Below are 25,617 nucleotides of genomic sequence, written 5' to 3' on the forward strand. Positions count from 1 at the left end.
CCATATTTGTCCAAACTCAAACATCTGCTATTGAGAATTTTGCAACCTTAAATGTATTAATTCAAAACTTATTATAAACTTTTACTTTTAAAAATATATAATTTTACCTGCTAATGATATAGGTTTTATTTCAATTTGAAAAGGAGTATATGCCAAAAAAAAAAAAATATTTGCACAACAGATTGAATGGTTGTCCCATTAATTTTAGTCCACTGATATTATATAAATATAAAACAAATGATTGAAAAATAAATTATTAAACATTACTAAAACTATTACTTTTAATATCACATCATCTATCCATTCATATAAAAAATGCACATAAAATAAATAAATAATTTATTTTATATATATATATATATATATATATATATATATATATATATATATATATATATATATATATATTACAGAAGGCAGTTATATTGTTGATTATAAAACGGACAGTTCCGGCCCTTGATTCTGATTGGTTGAGCCGCGTTCAAAGCCGTTGTAAAATTCACGAAAACATACAGCTGACCGCATTACATAGGCCTAAGTATTGATGCACCACTGAGTGTGTATGTTGCTGCATTTATCTTAGCAACCACTCTTAGCAACGTAAACATATGTTTGTTCTCAATTGATTTTGTTCATTGAAGCTTACTGCATCATGTAGAAGAGTATTGTGAGAGTGATATTGAGTGACCGAGTGTATTACCTGCATTCAGATTTTGCATTTTCCTTCAGAACAGTCCTATGTTCATAATTAAAAATCAGTTTGAATATCTGCTGCAATCTTGTCCTTTTAACTTTTAATGGGTTTTCCCATGCCCTGCTGACACTGACAGCGCTAATCAAAGCATTGTCATTTGCGTCTTGTTCCGTGTTCACAACAAGTTTCAATATAAAAGTCTTTGAGACTGAGTGACTCGCTCATTAAAGACAATCTTTGCCGCCATCTAATGGCGTAGTAAACGTAACTTCTGTTGCTGTTCACGGTCAGGGACTATTTTTAATAATTTTACTTCATGAAAGTTGCATTGATACATATTATTTTGGCTTTAATATTTGTATTGTGTCGTAACCGTCTTATAAAAGCAATAAGCCCCGTGAAGCCGTGGTTTAAAGTGAATTTATAACTAAGGGGGTTTTAACAACGCCCCTTAGCTGTTATAAATTTACTGTAAACCACGGCTTCACAGGGTTTATTGCTTTAATTTGCTTTAGTAGCGTTTCCACCAAAATTACCTGGAACAATTTGTCCCAGGAACTTTTTTCCCCCAGACCTGTTGCTGTCTGCATTTCCATTACGGTCTAAAGTAGGCAAATTAGTCCGGTGACGTAGGACTGCGCACGACTTTCCAATTCCCACTGGATTTCGTCCTCCGCATATAAGCTTAATAAAGCCTGAACCTCATCGTCGCTCCATCGGTAGTATTTTTTTAAACTCCATTGTGTTGATTCAAATAGCAAACAACTCTTACTGCACAGACCGCAACAGATTTTAAAAATGCTGCGTGGAGTCAACCAATCGAAATGCTGCGTGAACTCAACCAATCAGCACGTTCAGAGCCCAAGTCCCACCCCCGAAAGTTCCAGAACTTTGAAAAAAGTACTACCTCGTGAGCAGGGACTTTCTGAGGGGGAAATTTTTACGCAGAACTCCATTTAGACCCTGGTCCCTGCAGTAGAAACACACCGAATACCACCCCAAACTCCCTAGTTCCTGGGGAAAGTTCCTGCGGTGGAAATGCAGCTTTTGTCATCTGCTACATGAACATATGTAAATATCTGCTAAATGAATAAATGTCTGATGATAGAAAGCCATAAGCTTGATAACAAGAGCAGCATTTCAATCGGTCACTTTCCCCTGTCTCTTGTTCAGAATATCCCAAGATATTAATTTTTATTAATTTATCTTATGATGGCACAAAGCAATTTAGATGAACTTAAAGATGTTCTTTGTCTGAAAAGATGTATTAAGTCTTACAGAAATTTACTTTAAAATTTACCTTCCCAACACCTGTCTTTTGAATGACTCATACAATGTATCACAGCACACCTCTATACACAAGCCTAACTCTACAGTGTTAACATCTACTCAAACCCCCTCCACACACTGGTCTTCAAAGCCAACGTATTTGCCCCCTATAACCATTTTTCTAGTGAATAGATCATTCTGCAGCTGAGGCTGTGTTAGTCATAATCACACGCCATCAGACAGCCATCTCTCCCCAAACTCAAAGTCACCGGTATCTCTCTATTCCACCTCCACACATGATGCCTGAACAGAGGACCACACAGCACACCAGGATGACTTGAACATTGGGGTTTTCTTTTCTTTTCAAATTTCATTTTCTTTCAGAAGTACAAATAAAGCATTCTCACATCCCTTTGAGGATAGTCAGCATGATACAACCCCTGATCTTCCAGAAATTAAGCAATCAAACCCTTTGTGGATGCCACAAGGATGAAGAGATGCATCATGGGAAACAAAGCATGAGGAGGACATCATAAGAATAGTGTTAAACAACACAATATGGTGAGTCATGGGTTTAAATAGACAATCTGAATGGGTGTTTTGTGGAATTTGTCTTAAAGGATTAGTTCACTTCAGAATTAAAATTTCCTGATAATTTACTCACCCCCATGTCATCCAAGATGTTTATGTCTTTCTTTCTTCAGTCGAAAAAGAAATTAAGGTTTTTGAGGAAAACATTCCAGGATTTTTCTCCATATAGTGGACGTCAACGGCTACCAATGGGTTGAAGGTCCAAATTGCAGTTTAAATGCAGCTTCAAAAGGCTCTACACGAGGAATAAGGGTCTTATCTAGCGAAACAATTGTTCATTTTCTTAAAAAAAAAAAAAAAAAAATGTATAGATGTTACAGATGGTGTAGTGCAGCAGAGATGAGGCAGAATAGGAACTTCCACAAGAGACGGGTTTATTAAACACGGGAACAAACAGCAACCTAACACCATAAGCAAAACATAACAACAACAACAACAACAACAATGGACAAGGAGTGCAGGGAGTGAGTCCAATATAAAGGGAGTGCAAACGACGAAGACCAGGTGCAGGGAATCCAGGGAGAGCGGTAGAGATGATGAGGAAGTGCATTCAGGTGTGGAACAGGGAGGATCATGGGAAACGGAGTCCGGGACAGGCGTGACTGTAACAATAGACTTTTTAACCACAAATGGTCGTCTTGCACTAGCTCTGCGATGCGGCACTCATTACGTAATCACGTTAGAAAGGTCACGCGTGACGTAGGTGGAAGTACCGAGCAAGTGTTTAAAAAGTGAACGTGCAAAGAATAAGTGAAAGGGCCTTTAAAAAAAAAAAAAAAAACAATGTCGAATGATTTTGAAGCTGGAGGAGAAAATGAGATGGAGTTTTTCGCCCTACCGCAGTACTTCCGCCTATGTCACGCGTGACTTTTCCAACGTGATTACATAATGCGTGGCGCATCACAGAGATAGTACAAGATGAGCATTTGTGGTTAAAAAGTGTATACATTTTTTTTTTTTTTTTTAGAAAATTACCGATCGTTTTGCTAGACAAGATCCTTATTCTGGGATCGTGTAGAGCCTTTTGAAGCTGCATTTAAACAGCAATTTGGACCTTCAACCCGTTGAACACAGCTGAAGTCCACTATATGGAGAAAAATCCTGGAATGTTTTCCTCAAAAACCTTAATTTCTTTTTGACTGAAGAAAGAAAGACATAAACATCTTGGATGACATGGGGGTGAGTAAATTATCAGGAAAGTTTAATTCTGAAGTGAAGTAATCCTTTAAGAAAACACAGTTTACAGACTTTCATTTTGGATTTTATATTCTTAATGTCTACCGGTAGAATCACATATATCTATTTATAAGTTTCATTATTAAAGTTAACCCTTTAACCCATTGTACCGCTGGGAGGCAATTGGTTTGTTTGATATAAATTATTTGTTTATCTTCATAAACTAGACATATAACTCTACACCATTTGAAAGCTGAAAACTTTAAGATTCAACCTCTGAAGTCTGTTTGTCAATCAATGCATTATAGCAAAAATAATATGGATAAAAAAAATAAATAAAAAAAAAAACTGGAAAGAAAATGATTTTTCCACAAGGGACATTGTAATGGTTCAGCTCCTCTGTTTGAGATCAGATCATTTTAAGCTGCTAGACTAAAAAGGTTTCAGTCCAAGGATCCTGGTCTCATTGTACACAATTCATCATCAGTGCATTATTCTAAAGGGAACAAAAATGGTTGTTTTCATAATACTAATGACTTTCTTCAAAATGCAATAACTTTCTCTGCATCTGGAATAACTTTTCTGTTCTGCTGACATAACCAAGGCTGTGCTGATTAAATAAAGTGACTTTCTTGCTTCTCTGGATCGCAAAACAACATATTTTGAAGAATGTTTTACCTGCTTTTGTGTATAAAATGAAAGTCTTTGGGAATAAAAACAACTTTACTGACTTTCATTATATGGACAAATAAAAACAGAAACATTTTTCAAAATATATTAGTTTGTATTCCGCACAAGAAATAAAGTCCTTGGTTTGGAACGACATGAGGGTAAGTTTAAAGGACAGAACTATCCCTTAAAACAACTAGATTTGAACTTTATGAAAAATATGAGTTGCTGTGTGGTTTATATTCTTAGCATGTTGGGTGTTCTGGGTATAGGGTGTTCTGGTTGTGATTGCTTATTGGTCCAAGTCAAAAGCATCAAACCCCTAACCATAAGCATGAGCAATAGCAATGAAGATGCTTAAGTCTAAAAGGTGACCTATTATGCTCCTTTTGACAAGACGTAATATAATTCTCTGGTGTCCCCAGAATGTGTCTGTGAAGTTTCAGTTTAAAATACCCCACAGATAATTTATTATAGCTTGTCAAATTTGCCACGATTTGGGTGTGAGCAAAATCAAGCTGTTTTTGTGGGTGGGTTGCTTTAAATGCAAATGAGCTCGTGCTCCCCGCCCCCAAGCTCGCTCGTCATTCCAATACACCGAGGCATACATAATACAGAAGCTAACACAGCAAATGATGCAGCATATAACATAGGTATGGCATGTATTTTGTGGATGTTTGCTAAAATTCGATTCTGAATGATTTTGATAACGTGATGCACGGCTAACGTGGCTAAAGCTACACACTGTTGGAGAGACTCAACAAGAATGAAGATGCGTTTATGAATTATACAGACTACATGCGTTTTTGGGTTAAAAATGAAAATAACGAAATGGCTCTGATCTCCGTGAATACAGTAAGAAACAATGGTAACTTTAGCCACATTTAACAGTACATTAGCAATGTGCTCACTAAACACATTCAGGAAGACAATTTGCAAACATCACAAAATAAATATACAGTATATGAAATTGGATCAGTTGATATCGATCCATCTTCGAAAATCAATTTCTGTGCAAATCCTGTGTTTTACTGACAATTGTGTGAAGCACTCTAGTGTTAATGACTTCCACATACTGGTATATGAATTTATCTGGACACATTTCCTTCATAAATAAAATTACACCACTGCGTCCTTAGTGGCTCAGATGCCGGGGAGTTTATGGAGACTCATATGTTTGCTATTATAGCCGTTAACAGATCAATGATAATGTTTACATAGCTGAGACATATCACGAGCTCAGGGACGGTCGTTCTTGAGTGCTGCTGTATTGCAGAGTTTTGCTCTGACACAACTCACCTTCCTTCACGTAGCTTTAGTAATCCTGAAGACATTCAAGTGTGTTTGACCAGGGTTGTAGCTAAACTGCGGGACAGCTGCTGCTGCTACACTCCAGTGTTACTCGTCGCTTGCGAAAACAATGGCAGCGCCGTGGGTGGAAGCATACAGATTGTAGAGAAAGGCTTACCAAAACAAAGTTACTGGGTTGTCCTTTTTCACATTTTCTGTGCTAGTAAATGCACCAGAGACCCGATTATAGCACTTAAACATGTGAAAAGTCAGATTTTCATGATATGACCCTTTAAAAAGTGATTTCTGTAAAAGAAAATATCTCCCTTTGCATTGAACTTTGAGCATTGTAACTTTGCAGATGTTGTTTATGCTCAAACAGCAACATTACACACTAACTAAAGTTAAAAAAAAGTGAAATCATAATCATGGACCCCTTTCCATGAGAATTTCACTCTGAAATGTTACTGTAAATGCATTGCAAACGCTTCACATCATCTATAAAAACAGCATATAGCCAGTTTCTCTGCATTATGTTCTGTCACAAATCACTCCAAAGTTCTCCTGAAAACAGAAGTTTTGTTGTCAAAGTATACCTAATAAACTTATCGAATCAATTTTGAGCACAAGATCATATTTTTTTTCGTTCTTGGAGAACACAGGCCGACAGCTGGACAGGGGATTTGCAGCGTGTCTACCTGCACTGTCATCGTTAATCTTCTGATGCTTTTCTGACGATGGAAGTGAGGGTTTTTGATTGGCTGGTTTGTATTGGCTGACAGCTTGTCTCTAGCGCATTTGGCACTGCTCAACAGACGCCGTGCCGCTCTACTACTGACGGCCTGTTCCGCGCAGCATCTGTTTGCAAATTCAAATGATAATCAAACAACTGTGCCATAACTCAATTTTATGTTACCTTGTCCCAGCTTCCAGCATTCCTAAAAGATATTAGTTAAAGTGGAAGCAATGGAGGACTCAATTAAAGTGCGCATGCATGTCACTGAGATATATTTAATGCTATGAAGTCATAAACAGAGGATGCGGTTCCAAAAAAGATGTGTTCAACCGCGTTCACGAGTCCTTCCGACCTTGTTCACGGAAAAGGTCACTGACTAATGCGTTTTTTTTACCCTCGCAGACAAGAGATTTATTCAGCTGAAAACTGCACTCACTTTAGCTTGATTTGACCGAGACGGTTTCGCACAAATAAAACCATCCAGTGACTTAACTGCCAGGTTTTGTAGGCTGATGTCAGATCATGAGAGTCCTGTAATTTATAACCCAAGTCAATGGACATTAACAACGAGCTGCAGACTGGACTGTGCCGGCTTCCACAATGAAACCCAAACAATAAGGGCAGCAGATGATGAGGGAATATGAACAGTACATTTTGTAAAATGCAAGGTAAGGAAATTGAATTTACTGTGTCATTTAGTACTTACTGTAGTAGCCGTACAAAACTGTGTTTTCGATCTGCTGTCTTGTCTCATTGTTTGCCGCCCATTCCTGAATTTACAAAAAAAGAAAAAAAAAATAATGTCAGAAAAATATTAAATACACTGGCATACATTCAATCACATCAAGATATATCTATTGTTCAATTCTTCAGATCACACCAGATGCTATAGGGCTGTCAAGTGATTAAAATTCTTAATCAAATTAATTAAATTACTGCTGATTCATTAATCACAATTAATAGAATATAAATACAAAAAAATACATATTTCTCAGCATATGCTCAAAATTAAGAATAAACATAAAAACTGGCTTTAGATGTCGATAAATTGTTTTACTTCCATATCATCAAACATTGATTATTAGTGGTCAGGTGGCATGATTAATTGTATTATTTTTTCATATTGTATTAAATTAGTAATGCTACTAAATTCATTAAATTGACAGCCTTACAAGATACACAAACAATACAGCACAATATATGATGCAAGATATGAATCTCAAAGGATAAAAACAAGACCAACAAATATATCAGTCTATACAGTGAGGTAAAACATGATTTTCATGACAAGACTTCAAATGGTGCCATGGGACAGTGGTGATACAAAGAAGTGGCTCTCCAAGCACACTGTGTTTTTTTTATTCCCAATGTGTCAGAGATTCCATCAAAAACGTGACCTGACACTTTGATGACTCACAGGTTCTAGGAGTAGATCCAAATGCCAGAGAGAATTGCTGTCTGCCTTGCCGCAGTAAATCACTCTCTCTCTTTCTCTCTCTCTCTCTCTGACTCCTCGGTCTCGATGAACTCCATCCCGCATTCATAACTCAACGTTTCATCGTGCCAAAAGAGCAAACCCATAATTGCTACACGAGCACTAGAAAAACATAATTCCGGTGTTGGATCAAAGTGATATGGCACTTATTTGCTGACAGCCCTTACAAATCTCGAACAGGTCTAGACATAACTTATTGATATTTCATCACAAATGATGCATATAATGATCGACGCTCCCATATATGTTGACCTATGAATTTCAATGACGTTCCCAATTAGTTGAGATTATTAGACAATCATTTTATAAAGATCACACTCACAAAGAGAAATTTCAATGTTTTTTTGTTTTTTTTTAAGATTTGTTTAATTTCCATGAGTTTTCCTGTAAACAACCTCTTTAAATTCTGTAAATATCCTAGAAATATCAACTTTAAAATTCCCTGTAATGATTATATTTGCTTATTTTATTTCTGTTAATATTGGAAAAAATAAACAAATATTTTTTAATGTTTTTGAAAGATGTCTCTTATGTACACTAAACTTCATTTATTTGATCAAAAATACAGTAAAAACAGTAATATTGTGAAATATTATTACAATTCATTTACAATACAAGTGTTTTCTATTTACATATATTTGAAAATGAAATGTACTCCTGTGATGGCAAAGCTGAATTCTCAGCAGCCATTACTTTATCAGTGTCACATGAACCTTCAGAAATTCTAATATGCTGATTTGGTGCTCAAGAAATATTTCATATTATTATCAGTGTTTCAAACAGTTGAGCTGATTAACATTTTAGTGAAACATCAAACCTTCTGTAGCATTATAAATGTCTTGACTGACACCTTTGATCAATTTAATGTATCCTTGCTAAATAAAAGTATTAATTTCTTTAAAAAAAAAAAAAAAAAAAAATCTGACCCCAAACTTTTGAATGGTAGCGTATAGTGGCCCCAAAATATATTTGGACAATCAGTTCACACTTAAAATGTTACTGCATTAGATTTAAAAAAAAAAAAAATTATTAGCAATTGTTATATAACAATAAGTTTGAAAATTACATTCATTTTTGAGTTATAATAAAGCCTATTGTGAAATGTTATGCATAAAAAAATGGGTGCCATTGTTTAAAATAATGCCACTTTTTCAAGTCCAATCATATCTGTGACTTTATAAAAGCATTTTGCCTATTTAAAAAAAAAAAATAAAAAAAAATAAAAAAAATAAAAAAAAAAGGGGAAAGGGATTTCACTAGAAAATTATTCAACACAGTAAACAAAACAGAGATATTTTAAGTGTCCAAATACTTCTTGAGGCCTCTGTAGGTGTCAAAAATCTGTCTCCTGGTTTAAGCAGATCAGCTTTGTGGGTTTCTAAAGAACACCCACAGAATAACAAAGATATGAGAATAAAACAAGCCTGATTTAACAACAATTTATCTAGTAACTCTAGCACTGCTACAAGTTTAACGTTCGAGAGCGCATCCTCATTAGCCAAACCCAGGCCTGTCAATCATTGTTGTAATCTCTTTAGGGCAGAGAAACAGAAATAAACCTACAGAGTCCTACGTGCACAGGCTGCATTAAGAAGATGTTTAGTCGGGAAGGTTCCTCTGCCCATTAAGCCAGCTTACTCGACTGGAGGAAGAGATACATTTGATCGTCACATCAGAAAAACGGATTACCGGAGGGCCGGAGCCAAGGAGATCGCTGCCATAATCTTGCGTGTTTATCCAAGACTTGATGGCTCCTTCCATCTCAACCTCCTACAACAAAAAGTACCTGTCTGCCTGATTTATTATGCAACGTGAATCACAGCAAGCTTCAGAATGATTATCAAACGACATTTTCCCACCCATTTGGGTGAGCGTATGTCATCAAAATCTGCTGTAATCTTCCTAGGACAGTTAGAATAAATACTGTTCTGTGCTCTTTAACAAGGGCAGATGTGTGGCTTACACAAGCCGATTTGCAGAACTTTGCATTTCTGGGATATTCTGGGGCTTCTATGGTTTGAGCCCCTACTTCAATTCAAATTGATTGATCGCTTAGATAAGAAAACACACAACTCTACTGAACAAGCCATGCAATTTGAGATATCATTCATGTTTGTTGCACAAATGAAGTTTAATAGGATTCTCATGAACAAACAGGAAAACAGGTCTCATCGCATCCGCTTCTCTGAGAAAGTGTTTAAGGTAATCAGCTAACCTAGCTAGTTATTTTTATTGATGGCATTTGATTCAATTTTAATGTCCAAACGTTAACAAGATGGAAGAAAAAAAAAAGATTTAGATATCAATCTGCATATGCGATGGACATTGGTTATGTTTATCATTGGTAGCTCCTTTGAAGTCATCTTGAGTAAAACAGTTCTATATTTAATGAAGCACATACAAAAGACCTGAACCATAAGCAATGGAACCTGTTTTACAGAATACGGAAGTTTGTTTGGATAACCCATATACTTTGGGTTAGGCCAGAGGTACTCAACTCTGGCCCTCGAGGTTCACTTTCCTGTAGATATGTGCTCCAACCCCAATCAAACACACCTGAACAAGCTAATCATGCCCTGCGTCCAAAATCGAATACTTCCCTACATACAGAGCATTCGAAAAACAGCAGCGAAAAGTCCCTGGATGACCTACTACTTCCGCCGAGATTCTGAAGTGCGACATTTTACTATGCCATGAGGCCACGGGAGGGGATTTATGAATGACAGTGAAGCAACGCAACTGACGCTGGTAGGTCACGTGACAGTAACAACATGGTGGATGTAGTTCATCTGAATTTCATTCATACTACCCATATTCATACTATATAGAACAGTTGGGTTTGTCCAATCCTGCTCCTAGAAGGCCACTGTCCTGCAGAGTTTGACTCCAACCCCAATTAAACACACCTGAACCAGCTAATCAATGTCTTTCTAGACATACTAGAAACTTCCAGACAGGTGTGTTGAGGCAAGTTGGAGCTAGACTCTCCGGCACAGTGGCCCTCAAGGACACTCTGATATAGAACATACTTTTTTACTTAGACAGTATGCAATTTCAGACGCACCAAAAGTCTTCAGAATTACTTGAAATTTACAGGCAGGTGAGTTTGATCAAGGTTGGAGGACTAAACTTTCTGCAGGAATATGGACTTAAGTGTTGTTTAAATAACTTTATATGAGCAAACACCACTAATAACCCTAATAATTGCATATTTTTGTACATATCATATATTACTGCTATATCAGTGTACAATATAATGATTATATACAGGGCTTGACGTTAATTTTTTTGGCTCACCAGACACTGTGGCTAGTGGTTTTCCAAAGTCACTAGCCACTCAGCATTTCGACAATTTTGACATTGATATAAAGGGGAAAACTGCTACATAGATATTATTAATATTATCTCATAATTTGGCAGCAGGCATATTAGGCTGTTATCACTTTAAGACCTGACGCACGGATCCATTATACAGTTACACATGCATTGTTCGCATTTTGACATTGTTTTGTGCGTATTTGGCAGTTTAAGCATGATAAGCAGCGAAACAGAACTCAATTTAGTACTGAGAAGTGGTTTTATGTGTGCACACTTTTTGTGCGAGCACAAAATATGTGGGAATGAGTAAAATTATACACGATACGTGCAATCCCATGCCAAAATTCAAGCACTGTAACACCAACAATATTCATCCGGAGCAAATGAAACAAGTGAGTGAGAGGAAGCAGGTTTGTGTGTCAACTCGCAGAGAAATGACAGAGCGAGAAAGCGCAGCTGGTATCATGTAGGCCTATTCTGCAGAAATGAGCATTGGAAACGTTTCAGATATTTCAGTATCGATACATATATATTGAAAAATCTATATTTTTGACAACACTACATTGCACTTAGTTTATAGTTTCAGATGCCTTTTTAAAATACTACAATTGAAAAATGCAAACAATTCAACCCACCAAAGTGGCTAGTAGGAGTGACTGCGTTACACGCCACTGCTGAAATCCACCCACATTTGTTGGGTTGGTGGGTGTTAATATCAAGCCCTGATTATATAACTTCCTTGTATAGTGCTGATCTATTCACTATATTACACTACAGTGCTCTACGACTCAAGATCATCTATGAATTTTAAAGTGTTTAAGGAAGTGTGGTACAGAAAGATCAGCGGCTTCATCGGAGATCTAATTAACCTGACAGAGTCACTGAGAATCTCTTTAGGTTAACCTTCTCCGCCTCGACAGATGATCTCTGATATGATCAAGCAAGTCTGTCTTCTTCAGAACACTTCAAAACCCTCAACTTCCAATTAACGAAATGAAACCATTAATCAATCTTGTGTAACTCTGATAAAGTTATAACTGGTCTTGACCTCTACAAGCCCCTTTTAACAATCCTAGGGCCGATCATTATCTCAGATGAAAACCAGGCCAGCACTGTCTTCAGATCTCAATTTATTCTGGTCAACACACACTCGGGTAGTGTTTTACACAGCCAGGCGAAAATTCTACCAGTGTGTTCTGTAGTATTTCTAATGTGTTTATTCATAGATCAACTGTTTTGGGAGACAACAGGCTTGTTGTTTATAGTCAAAACATGTTTGACTATTAGACAACGGAAATAGCCTCATGCTCAGGCTTGTTTTGTAAGGACATCAATAAGTTTATGGTGCTTTAATGTAGTGTAATCAATCAAGTACAAATACTGGAATTAAAAATCTCAGGCCCTTGCTCTCCAATTAAAGGCACAGTTCACCCATAAATTAACATTTCTTCAACCTCAAGTTGTTGTAAACACCTATGACTTTCATTTTTCTGTGGAACACAAAAGGAGATATTATGCAGAAGTGTTTTTCCCATACGAGAAAATGATTGAAGCTCCAGATTGAAAAAGGTATTATAAAAGAAATCCATATGACCTGTGAGCTTCTGAAGCCATACTATAGAATTCCATCATAGGTACATTTTCAAATTTCCATTGGTTCTAATATGTCACAACCAAATGTAAAGCAGCAAGTTTGAATATATGTAAATTAGATTTGAAGGCTACAGGAAAGAACAAGTTTATTAGTGAATAACAGCCTAAATTTCAGTTGTTTGGCTTCAGATGATTGCACAAGTTGTCTAAATTACTTTTATGCTACTTTTTTCCATTTTAGAACTTGACAGGCTAGGGTCATAATATGCTTTCATTGTATGCAAAGTAGTAACCAACTTCCACGGAAGTTCTAAGTGAAGCCCTCATTAAAGATTTCATGTCAGAGGAGGTAATTCTATGCTTAATTATTCATTATCCGTAAGGAAGAATGGTGGGCCTGTGGTTTCATTAATTATGCCATTCAGTTGCCATAGTAACCAGTGTCTCATTAGACCATTTAAGTCTGAATGAAAAAGAAAGATGTACTTCAATTCAATCTTTGAACTCAAACCTGAAGTACTGATCTCTTACTGCATTTGACTGTATCATGAGATGTTTTAGTAAAGAGTGCAACAAGAAATACCATTGTATTCACAAGTGGTCCAAGTTAACTACCAACAGCAATAACATTTCATGCAATTCACCCAAATCACTTATTGTGGAGAGCTCTCAGTCTCTTTGGTTTTGAAGAAAGGAAAAAAGATTCACCATGAAAGAGAACATGAAACGGCATTAGCAAAGCATTTAAAGCAAACACAAGGTCAAAATTGACATGGTTTACTTTTTTAAATACATGCTCCTGGCATTATTATGCACATTATTCCAATTTAAAAAAAAGTTTCAAATGAAATAAAATATTTAGCAGGATTTTGATCGCTACTGGATGACTAAACTACTGGTTAAAGGGGTCAGATGAGGCTTCAGTGAATCAAAGTGTTGTCGTTATGTTGTGGAGATGCTGGGTGTTTGGATGTGAAAGCAAAACCGCTTTGTTTGGCCTTCCGAAAATGGTTAAGATTTATTTATGAAGCTGTTCTTTGAGCAGCAAAACTCAAAAGTTTGCTTGTGAGGACAGCTTCCTCAACCTAGGAGAGTACAACACCGGCTATACTGTAGAAAGACTACTTACCAATGTGAAACGTTAAGTCGTGCTTGCAAAGTTGGTTCTGATCGATCGCTAGATCATTCACAATTTCAGAATCCAACTTGGACTTAAACTTATATGGTAAAACCCAATGGCGTTACTTTGTTTTAAAAAGTGGGGTGGGACAAGAGTGTGTGTGGTGGGGGGTGGCTAATACAAGGCTATAACGGAAATATACAATAACAAATGCACTAAAAAATAACAATGTCCAAAAATCAATTTCTATAGTACACATCTATTGACTTAGAACTCATATTTAATATGACAATTTCATTCTTACATCTTTACCTCAGTGCATAAATATGTAGATCCGCTTCAAATGCTTGTGTATCCTAATGGTCTGGTGGGATTTTTGCCAAGCGTGCCAGAGGTTCAGGGTTCTAATCTTCCCTGGAATCATTGTTTTTCCTCATTAAAACTAAAGATATTCATCAGTGATTGTATATCAAGAGGAGGGACACATTTGTTTGCTTTTTGTTTTGTGATTTCACCGGAACGAATAGAGAGTCTCCGGAACATTGTTAAAGCGGTAGATTGAAGCGGCCGTTTGTGTGAAGACTGTGAAATGTGCACACAAGATCCAAGAGAACACTTTTGCCTTCCACCACTGATAACAGCGGCAGTGAACACTCAGCATGATTTCAAAAACAACACATTCCATGGCCAGATCGCCTATATGTAACACAAACAAACAAAATTAATATTCTGCTAGTTTAAATGGAGATGCTTCCTTTGTATTTGATACATCCGTGCCGCAAGATATTTCAAAAAGTGGTGGGGACAATATCGGCCCAGGTAAAAAGCAGTGGGGACATGTCCCACCCGTCCCACCTGCAAATGACACTAGATGGTAAAACCGACAACATTATTAACTGTGTGTTTACAATTGCTTAAAGCTCTGGAAGCTGAAGCTCATGATTATGGTAAGGGCTGTTACATTTTTGATACACACTTGAGGTGTTTGGTCAATCACAATGCACTGGGTCTGCCGGCCAATCAGAGCACTCTGAGCTTTTCGGAAGGAGGGGCTTTGTAGAAAACAGTGCATTCCAGACAGAGAATAGAGGAGCTGCAATAATGTACAGTATGTAAAAAATAATGTGTTTTTTGAACATTAAAGCATGCTGATCAATTTTATTACACCCAATAAACAAAATAATCAACTTTTAAAAAAAGCATCATATGACCTGTTTAATACTATTCTTTCAATGTCACACTGTTGTTTACATCAGCAGAAAAAAAGCAAAGAAACATTTTCTAACTTTATGATAACATGCACCGATGATGAATTGTGCACAATAAGACCAGGGACATTTATTAAGAAAGTAAATTGTATTTCATGTTGCCTTAAAACAATGCAAGACAGGTTTATCTGTCACACCTGAAATAATGCAGCTACAGGATTGAATCAAACACAGATCTGTGCGTGTTATCGTGTACAGGTAACTTTTCTGTACGGAAATATGGTGGTTACCTTGTAAGTGCCATTGGGATACTTCATAAAGGACACCAGGAAGATATCCACAGGAAGAAGAGCTGATGTGATGAGCGCAATGGCCAGAGCACATATCGCTGTGATGGTGGAGATAACCTCGCTTTCCTGCCGGCTCTGATACTTCCGAATATAAACCCAGCAGAAGGCAACGATGACCTGAAGATACAGGGAGACAATATAGGATGTGTATCAAAATAATTTAAATTGATAATGTTAAACACAGTACCATCAGTTTCATGATTACTTATGATTAAATGTTTGAAATAAGATTTGTAGATAAATATAATTTCTATGTACAAATATCTTTAAAAAACTAAATTAAATTTTTTTTTTTTTTTTAATGTATGAGTTAGACCAGCAGGTAAGGATATCAGCTAGTCATAAATCAACCTTATCAATAAAGTATGCTAAAAAATATTTTTATAATCATACAAACATTCACAAAAAAATAAGAAAATAAAAGTACATGAAATTAAATAAAATTATAAAGAACCGCTAACTAATTCATGTCAATCGGTACTTAAGCCCTTTATAAACATATTAAAAAATGCTGGTTTATTTAAGCGTTATTGAGAAAATGTAGAAGAGGCCTGATTATAATTTGTTATATCAATGTGTTAAATTTGTGTCACAGTTTTAAAAGGCCTAAATCTCTCTTTTGTCAAACCAATGTGTGTTAAATCAGACAGTTGGCCTTCTTATAACACAAACTCACTTTAAAAGCCACCATTAAATCAAAATTGACAATTCCTATTTTTTATGTAATATTGCAGTATTTAATTATTATTAATTATTTATCCGTTCACGTCATTATTTTTCATGTGCTTTCATAATCTTTAATCAAAACAACTTCCCCTCCTTCTTGCAGTGACATCTCTTTTATTCTCTGATGACGTATACTGGCGTAAGGGCGGGACAACCTGTCACTCATATGAGATCAACCAATAGCAACCACAACCATCAAATCCATTCCCAATGGAAAAAGTCAAGTCCAGCCCTACATCTTTTCTTGTTCGAGAAGCAATTTCACTCGGATATACATAACAATAGGGAAAAAAAGTCGATCACAACTTCCGTTTCATGCCAACTTCAAAGGCCATAGAAATTCAAAACCACTCACAAGTGTAATTTAGATAACTCAAAATATGATTCTGTATTACACTTCTGATCTAACAACCAACAGCTCCTCACCTAGAAAGAAACCCTGCCTACAGATTTAGAAGCCTCTGAGACAGTTGTCTTTGAAATCTCATTAAAAAAACACTAATAGAGTCCAACTTTTAGGAAGAACTTGTTTGAGAGTGAAAGGTCATATTCCAAACACATCCTCTATAAGCTCTCAGGACACCGCTAAAATGAGCTTGTGATTACGGGATGCTGTTTTCAGACAGGATCAATTAACCACCCTGTATTAGATTCTGCCTGAATTGTTGGTCAGATAATGACCCGATGCTTTGAATTTAAATCAGGATGCTCCGTACAAATTATAGAATGGGAAAATACTGCTCTCATTACACTTGTTAAACTTGAGCAGGCTGCATTTTAATGAGAAAATTAAGGCATAGATACCACTTTAATTAAGCATCTCGACCTGGCAGACAAAAAAAAAAAAAAATTATATGTTTTAAAGGTGAGGTGTGTTATTTCTGTGCCACTAAATGAAATTGCAAAAATAATTACTATTTGTAAAGTTTCCTGAACACTCCCCCTTTCAGCCACTGGTCCCGCCTCAAACAAACACAACAAAAACTCACTGACAGTGTTTATAGTTGACTCTGAAATGTAACATATTTACATTTGAAATACTAAGAACTGTAAAATCAATCAATTATGGCTTAGATATTAGTGTCACATGTGACCGTGGACATAAAATAAGATAATACGATTAAAAATAAGACGTAAAAATGTTTTATATCAATAACACACGTACTTGTACTTGCAACTGAAGTGTTACTTCTAATAAAACAGTATAATGTGACATTTTAGTAATATCTGCCAAAATAAAATACTGTAATTACCAACATAGACAGGATTACGATATTAGCTATATATAGGCTAACCAAAGTAGTGCGGCGTGCCAGTATGTGATACATTTCGAGCTACACACCAGCGTAGCACGTGATAGAATAAGCGAAAATACCGCGTCTAACAATATAAAACAAATAAATGAATGTTATAGTGTATAATTTGTGTATCTCACCAGTAAAACGATAGTGAAAATAGACCATCCCAGCACAGATTCAGAGAGTAACGCTACAGGCGTCGCCATGACTGCTTCACTTCCTGCAACACAGCTGACGCTCGCCATGTGACGGGCGACGTCACACAGCACGCTAGTGGGTCAAATGCAAAACAAACTGAAGAGTTTTATATTGCGATTTTACATACTTTAATGATAACTACATTTCATGACTTCATGTTGGCTACTGAACACTTTAGAACACGTTATAAATAGGCCATGTTAATGGGCCAATAGGCTCTATGTTAATGTAGGCCTAAATGTGTTCTATTAGGCTATTTTTTACGTGATCTATTTTATGTTTTATTTTCGATTCTGCATGCTATGTGCTCATTTCTAAAATACTGAATGTGTATTTCTGCACTGGTCTGAAATAAAAAGTAGGTTGAATAACTAGCCTAAAGATTTTTTGAGGCAAAACTTCTACTTAACAGTATGAATGTTAAATATATTCTTACACCAAAAGACATTATTTTCTGATACATTAGCTAATAGCTAAAATGTTGTTGCCTCACAAGTAAAAACAATATTGGCTTTCAGAAACTGCAGGTTTTATGTGTGTTTTTCCCCCACCAATATTTACACAGCCGACTCTGACGCTGACGTGAAGAATTATTTTGTTTTAACACTTTCTATATGTCCAACTAAACTCTGCCCAACCGCTGAGGTGAATGAATCTAAAAATAAATACTTAAAGAGACTCATTAAAAAGATCATTAACATAAAATACAATTACATACTAAAAATAAATAATAATTATTATCATTATTTGTGTTAATAATGATTATAATTTCAACCACCCATGCTGTGAGTGATGCTTTGAGCTGAAAGACATTTAAGAAATGACAATATGCAAGAACAAAAGAGAATGTGAATTTCCAAAAAAACAAAATGACCACCTGTCTTGATTCTTGCCTCAATAGCTTTTCAGATTTAAAGTTTAATCTCTTAAAATCCCTTAGCCCTTCTGCTGGGACAGTGTGCGAATGTTTTGACTGGAACTATTCATCCAAAGTCTTCTTATATTTAATCTAGCCCAAGTGCCTCTGAAATAATTCATGATACTTGCTAAATTTTAATTTCCCATTTCTGTGTTTGAGATCCACCATGTATGAATTCATAATCCAGTTGTCCTTAGTGATAACCAGCGAACTAAACCGTAAGGGTTAAATCTTCTTCAAGTGTCTGCTTGCTTGCCAACTTTTGACTGAGTGACACATTGGGAGCCATTAAGCCTTTAATGTAATCAAGACTATTTCCATCTCTTACACCTCAGAACCAATTACCTAATATTACCGGCCTGTCCTTAATGCCAGCTTTTTGAACCTCTGAGTTCAATTACCACATAGATGATTGGCAGAGAGTCAGTGCTATCCCGGAGATGGAGAACTCAGTGTAGAGGTCATCCACAGGTGAACTGTGATTTGAAGCAGGACTCCACTTTGACTTCTGTATGTTTTTAAAGCACAACAAAGGAGTCAAGAAATAATCATTGTCACACATCTGGATTTTAAACACACCACACAAAAACAATGTGTGTCTAAACATACACATGGTGATTTATGATAGCAAGTTTTTCCTAATCAGTTTAAAGACAAAACCACTTCACATTCTGTGAACAATGAATGTGTCTTTACTATAGATTAAGTGCAGAATGATAAATCATGTGAGAGTTTATTCTAAACAGACCACAGACATTATCAATTATACACACACACACACACACTATCCATGTATTCACTGAATGATAAGCTTATAACAAGCAATCTAAGATTTTCCTTTTGGCTGTGGTATCAGAAAATGTCTAGCTCAGCTATTCTTTTCATTGAGATTCATCAAACATAATCTGCTTTCTGTCGCTATTTCTAATTAATTTTTTATCTCCTGAAATGGCTTGGCTGTACATCAGGAGAATGAATCCGGTTTGATTTAATGAGGATAATTACCAGTGTAAAAGGTGTAAATGAATAACCTTCTCCGTGATAATCCACACAAGAAGCTGGTGTCCACGAAAGGCTAACAGGACACTTAAAGGAAAATGTATTTTCCTGAAATAAACAGGAGATTTGCTAAAGACTGCTTTAAATTTAATGTCATCCATGCAAAATGTATAATCCAGGTGGAATACTTGTCTCTATTTTGTTGTATACTCCAGACATCAGGCTCTTTAAACAATTTCATCCTGTTTTTTTAAGGTGAAGTGTGTCAATTCTGCAGCACTAGTGACATCAAGCATTTTTTTAAATGACGTTCGAACAGGTTTATATACATTCTGTATATTTGACATATCATACGCCAGTGATAACCTACATTTCCTACACTTCTCTATTAAAAAAAAAAAAACTCAAAATAGAATAGGCCTAATAGATATGCTGTGACTGTAAAATACACAAATAAATATCTTTTCATAGCCTATCTGTCATATCATTTCAAATTCATCCCATGTTGTCTAAAACAAAAGTTGTGACTGCTGCATATTTACACTTAAATCGATAACTGGTACTTTGCGCTTTACTGCAATGTATTGTACATTCGCTCCGGCTGCCCAGTGCGTCAAGCAGCTTTGATAGATTTTTATAGTTGGTCAGTTAAATAAAACAGACAGTGTGCCAAAGTTGTAGGCTAGGGGGTAGTTGTGTGCAGCTGCAAAGTAAATTAATATTTATGAGATAAACTAATATTGCACGTGTAGATGAATTTATGTCTACACAGAATTAAGCCCTGACTCTGCACCAGTACGATTTGTGTCAAGCCATTCACTAGTCTGGTTATTTGATGAGAAAGAGATGAAATTTAGAATAAACGCGTTAAGAATCCGTACAGCTGTAGAGCGAGGGACTTTTATTCTGTTGAGCGGTACCGAGGAACAACTGATGACGACATAGTTTGATGTCTGGTTTACCAATCAGCGGAAAGAGGCGTTTCATTCCCACCCACATGTAGAGATCGAATATTCAAGCTGATTATTCGTTTCCAATCCCAGGACGAAAAAAACTAAAAATCAAGCCAATTTTTTGTTTTTTTCGTTTACTTTTTAAAAATGAAAAACAAAAAAAAAAGTACAGTTTTCTCACTTTTCTGATTTCAATATTAAATCAAAAAACTAATGAACGGAAGATACCCTGATTGCGGTGCTCACTTTCTGTGTAATTCATTTACAAGGAAAGTTATTGTTTTTCATGAGATTTTGTGAGTACTTAATACTTCACCTTGACAAAATGTATTTTTAAACCTAGTGATTTTATAATCTTTAATATTTATTCAAAAGCGAAACTGAGTGAAAAACGATTACAGGAAATGGCTAATATATGCGCAAATAAATGCTACTCTGCCGCCACCTGCTGGTTATAGTGGCAATTAATGTCTTTTTTATTTTTAAATAAAAGTGTTTTCTATCAAATGTTGGATTTCCTACATCTTGAAATGTTCGGTTTTACAAATGGTGACAATCTCAGAAGGATGATTAAATAATGTTTGTGGTCATCACATTAAAAATAACATTTGAAGAGCTGGAAATATGTTGCGTGTGCATGTCTAATTACAGACACAGCGTTTCTTATTCAAACGTTCCCATTAGCTTCATCTTTATTGCAAATTAGGCAAGTGTGATAACTGCATTAAAATATAAATACAACATTAAAAAGTTAACCATTGATGGTTTTGTGTCGATGTACAGCGAGTACAGAATGATCAGCTAAACAGTTCACCGGAAATGCCCAAGCTGGCTTAACAAAAACCAGGAAGCTGGTTCTGGGGCTTCGCAAATGATTCACTGTTTCGAAATAGGCTCAAATTAACATGCGCTGATATCTGCTGGTTAAATCTATTGATATGCAAGGAGGTCTCAACTTTTATAGACTTAAAGAGATAGTTTACACAAAAATTAAAATTCTGTCATCATTTACTTACCCTCAAGTTGTTCCAAACCTGTATGAATTTCTTTCTTCTGCTAAACACGATTTTAAATAATATGGGTAACAGTTGATGGATTCCATTTACTTTCATATTATGGAAAGAAAAAACTATGGAATTCAATAGGGTCCATCAGCTATTTGGTTTCCTACATTCTTCAAAATATCTTTTGTGTTCAGCATGAAGAAAGAAATTCATACAGGTTTGGAACAACAAGAGGGTGAATAAATGATGACAGAATTTTCAATTTTGGTAGAACTGTCCCTTTAAATTATTAAACTAACTTGAGTTTACTAACGTTTACTTATTGATTAAAAACTACTATCAAACACATTTCAAAACAGTTTGATGTAAGGAAGCCTTGTTTGCAGAATTCACGTGACAGTCTACACATTTTGAAGCACTGATTCAGAAAAAAAGATTCAAAATAAGATTTCAAAGAATCAGTAATCACTAATTCACTCATTTTTAATATAGAAAAAATGACACTGCAATCCAGTCACAAAGCCAACAATCTCATCAGTTGCATTGCTCGTTCCTGTGAATGTTGTTTTTGCTGCTCAGGTATCTGGTTTTTATATAAACATGGTATCACTTTACACACTTTGGCACATTCGAACAGTTGCTATAGTGATTAAAGAGCAGTGCAAAGTGATCATGCAGGAGAGCAAGTGGCCACAGGATAATCACCGATATATGATACTGACCATGAGACCTGGGTCCTCGTGCTAGCCGTGCGGCAAGAAAATGACACGCAACGTTGAATGTTTATTGTAAACATCAGATTCTCATTTGGCACACTTACTGTAAATCCAAAGCAAATCACAGTGCATCAAGGGTAAACTTTTGAACAGGCCATGCCATGTGGTTCAATCAAACCCCTGACTTTGGCATTGCTAATGCTATAGCCTAGCAGTTGAGATACAGGAATGAAACTGATTGCTTATAATAATGAACAACTAGGGGCGAAAAATAGTGACTAATAAGCAGTACTATCATAAGACTGATGTACATGTTCAATAGCCATTAGTCGAAATAGCCACTCGGGCATGAGTTCTTCAAAAAAATGTATTTACTCTTGAAAAATAATATCTGAGGGGTAAATTTCTCTCAGGATCCTTTAAAATGCATGCTCAGCACTGATATATGCTCCCATTCTCTTTATAAGTGCACTACGGACTGTATTGTCTACTCTCAAGGAGAGTAGACTGATAGGCACCAGGCGACTTCCATTAGCTTTGAGATACTGTGAGATACTGAATCTAATACGCTGATTTCATTTAGTCTCTGCCTCATTTGTGGTCGTTTTATCAATCTCATTTGCCCTTTGTACAATAACCTGACATGAAAAGCTGGAAGTACAGAACATAATGGAAATGTGAACAAAATTTGAGTCTCTAAATAAACCTTTTTATAAAATTTTCAAAGTGGCCCTTTTATTATATGATATACCAACTTATATTTGCTTCTCAGAATGTCTCAAATGCAAATTCCCAACAAAAACAAGAACAAAGTTTAATAGAGTGCAACAGTCTGGTTCCGGAAATAAAAACTCCATTCATTTTCTACAGAGGGAAATTGATTTTCAACAATAAACCTTTTGAGGTTGTTAATCCATGCTTTTGCTGAAACCATCAGCCCACATTATTTCAACTTATTTTTAAAATAATCATGTTTAACAATCAGAAGTCGAAAAAAGCAACACGAGCCAAAATAGCTACTCCTATGAAGCACTGCAAATAATGTAATTAAGTTGATCTCGCGATGCTCTTGAAATACTTGTATAAATATGCATATATTGCAATGAACTTATATATATAATCAATATTTGTAAATGAGTAGTTTTATATTTAGGCGCCATGTCGTAATTACTGTAAAAAGCCTTCACGCGCTTGTAGTTGTAATTACAACGTGTAAACTCGTGATTTTCTGAGAGCTACAACTTGTACCATGTGGCTGCTGTACCAGCTGGCCACTGCAGATTTAAAGGGTTAGTTCACCCAAAAATGAAAATTCTGTCATTAATTACTCACCCTCATGTCATTCCACACCAGTAAGACTTTCGTTCATCTTCAGAACACAAATTAAGATATTTTTAATAAAATCCGATGGTTTAGTGACGCCTGCATCGCCAACAATAACACTCCCTTTTTCAATGCCCAGAAAGCTACTAAAAACATATCATGTGCAAACAGTTCATGTGACTACAGTGGTTTAACCTTAATATTATAAAGTGACAAGAATACTTTTTGTGCACCAAAAATTACAAAATAGCAACTTTATTCCACAATATCTAGTGATGGGCGATTTCAAAACACTGTTTCATGAAGCTTCGAAGCTTTACGAATCATTTGTTTTGAATCAGCGGTTCAGAGCACCAAAATCCCATGATTTCAGTAAATGAGGCTTCATTACTTCATAAGTGTTTTGAAACTTCAATAGTTCACGTGACTCTGGCAGTTTGATTCACGCTCCGAACCACTGATTAGAAACAAATGATTCATAAAGCTTCAAAGCTTCATGAAACAGCGTTTTGAATTCGCCCATCACTAGATATTGTTGAATAAAGTCGCTATTTTGTTATTTTTGGTGCACAAAAAGTATTCTAGTCGCTTTATAATATTAAGGTTGAACCACTGTAGTCACATGAACTGTTTAAAATATGTCTTTAGTAGCTTTCTGGGCATTGAAAAAGGGAGTGTTATTGCTGGCGATGCAGGCCTTACTGAGCCATCGGATTTTTTCAAAAATATCTTAATTTGTGTTCTGAAGATGAACGAAGGTCTTACGGGTGTGGAACGACATGAGGGTGAGTAATTAATGACAGAATTTTCATTTTTGGGTGAACTAACCCTTTAAGGTGTGTTCAACTTGAAGCGGTGCTGCGCAGACCAATTCGAACGCTTACAGACATTTATTTATGATAATTATGACACGGTGTGAACACAGCATTTCTCCAACTTTTTTATTTGTTTAAGCTATTCGCAATGCTTCATGGGATTGTAGTTCCTTTCCTCACTAAAGCAGTTAAGTACACAGTTGTACCTTTGTCTTTTTGTCCGAACTTTTTTGCTTTAAATCAAAGTTTGTAGTGTTGTGATTCACCTCGTAGCTGCTTTTCACTGGCTTATAACTCTTTAAAGGTGCTGTATGTAAGTTTTTCACTTTACTAAAGCATAAACATACCATAATATGTTTGCAGATATTTAGGAAACATGCTAAGTTCATAAAATTGTTTCTTTGAAAAACATTCTACAGCCAGTTATTTTACTTTGAAATGTGTGTTCCGTGTCGGAATGTGTGTTTTCGTTTTGGTCTGTGTGATACCGCACATTGCCAGTCCACCCAATAGAATTTTAACACCCCAGGTTGCAAGTTGGCGGAAAACACACCGTATTGCAGCCATGGAAGCCAACAAACAAACTGGGTCAGAGATCGCAGATTCAACCTGACCTAAAAAGCCTCAGCATCTATCTAAAAATCTCTATGAACGAGACAATATTAAAACACGGATAAATCAACTTACAGTGTGTGTAAGTCTCCTCGGCTTTCATTGTCAGTTCCTGTTGCGTGTCCACAAGCTGGCAACCCGCGTGAGCGTTGAGTCTGAGGAGGGGGAGGGCGGGGAAACATCGATCTCCAATATTTTGAATTTGGACTGCAGTACCTATTTCGACCACTAGCTATCAATCCTACATACCGCTCCTTTAACAAAGACTTAAATCCCTATGGGAAAAATGAATAGAAAAAATACTTCCGGAATTAAAACATATATTTTGACCTGCAAATCAAAATTTGAAATATGCTAAAATGAACAAAGCATAATATATGTAGTATGGTCATACAAGTCTAATCATCTCAATTTTGCCAGAAAATCCTCAACTCTTCAGTACCATGTGAGCTTTTACAATAATATATCAAATTAAATTTCAATGAATGACTTTGGCTTTCCAAACATCGGCAGGCTGCATTTAGTTGTTCTTCTTTTGTATTAGA

At 36.0% G+C, this 25,617-nt stretch overlaps 1 protein-coding gene across 2 annotated transcripts in view; it reads right to left on the bottom strand.

The window, feature by feature from the left end:
- The window catches only part of lmbrd1 (LMBR1 domain containing 1), a 109,138-nt gene extending 91,310 nt beyond the window's left edge, over window positions 1–17,828 (bottom strand). For both annotated transcript variants that reach the window (XM_051916335.1, XM_051916334.1), the window contains exons 1-3: window positions 17,671–17,828; window positions 15,450–15,626; window positions 7,132–7,195 (exon numbers count right to left, since the gene is read on the bottom strand). In XM_051916335.1, coding sequence (XP_051772295.1) covers window positions 7,132–7,195; window positions 15,450–15,626; window positions 17,671–17,778 — 349 coding nt within the window. In that variant the 5' untranslated portion in view covers window positions 17,779–17,828. The remainder of the gene's footprint in view (window positions 1–7,131; window positions 7,196–15,449; window positions 15,627–17,670) is intronic.
- Window positions 17,829–25,617: the final 7,789 nt, after the last annotated feature.

Source organism: Ctenopharyngodon idella, chromosome 13 (assembly GCF_019924925.1).
Source record: "Ctenopharyngodon idella isolate HZGC_01 chromosome 13, HZGC01, whole genome shotgun sequence".
NCBI lineage: Eukaryota > Metazoa > Chordata > Actinopteri > Cypriniformes > Xenocyprididae > Ctenopharyngodon > Ctenopharyngodon idella.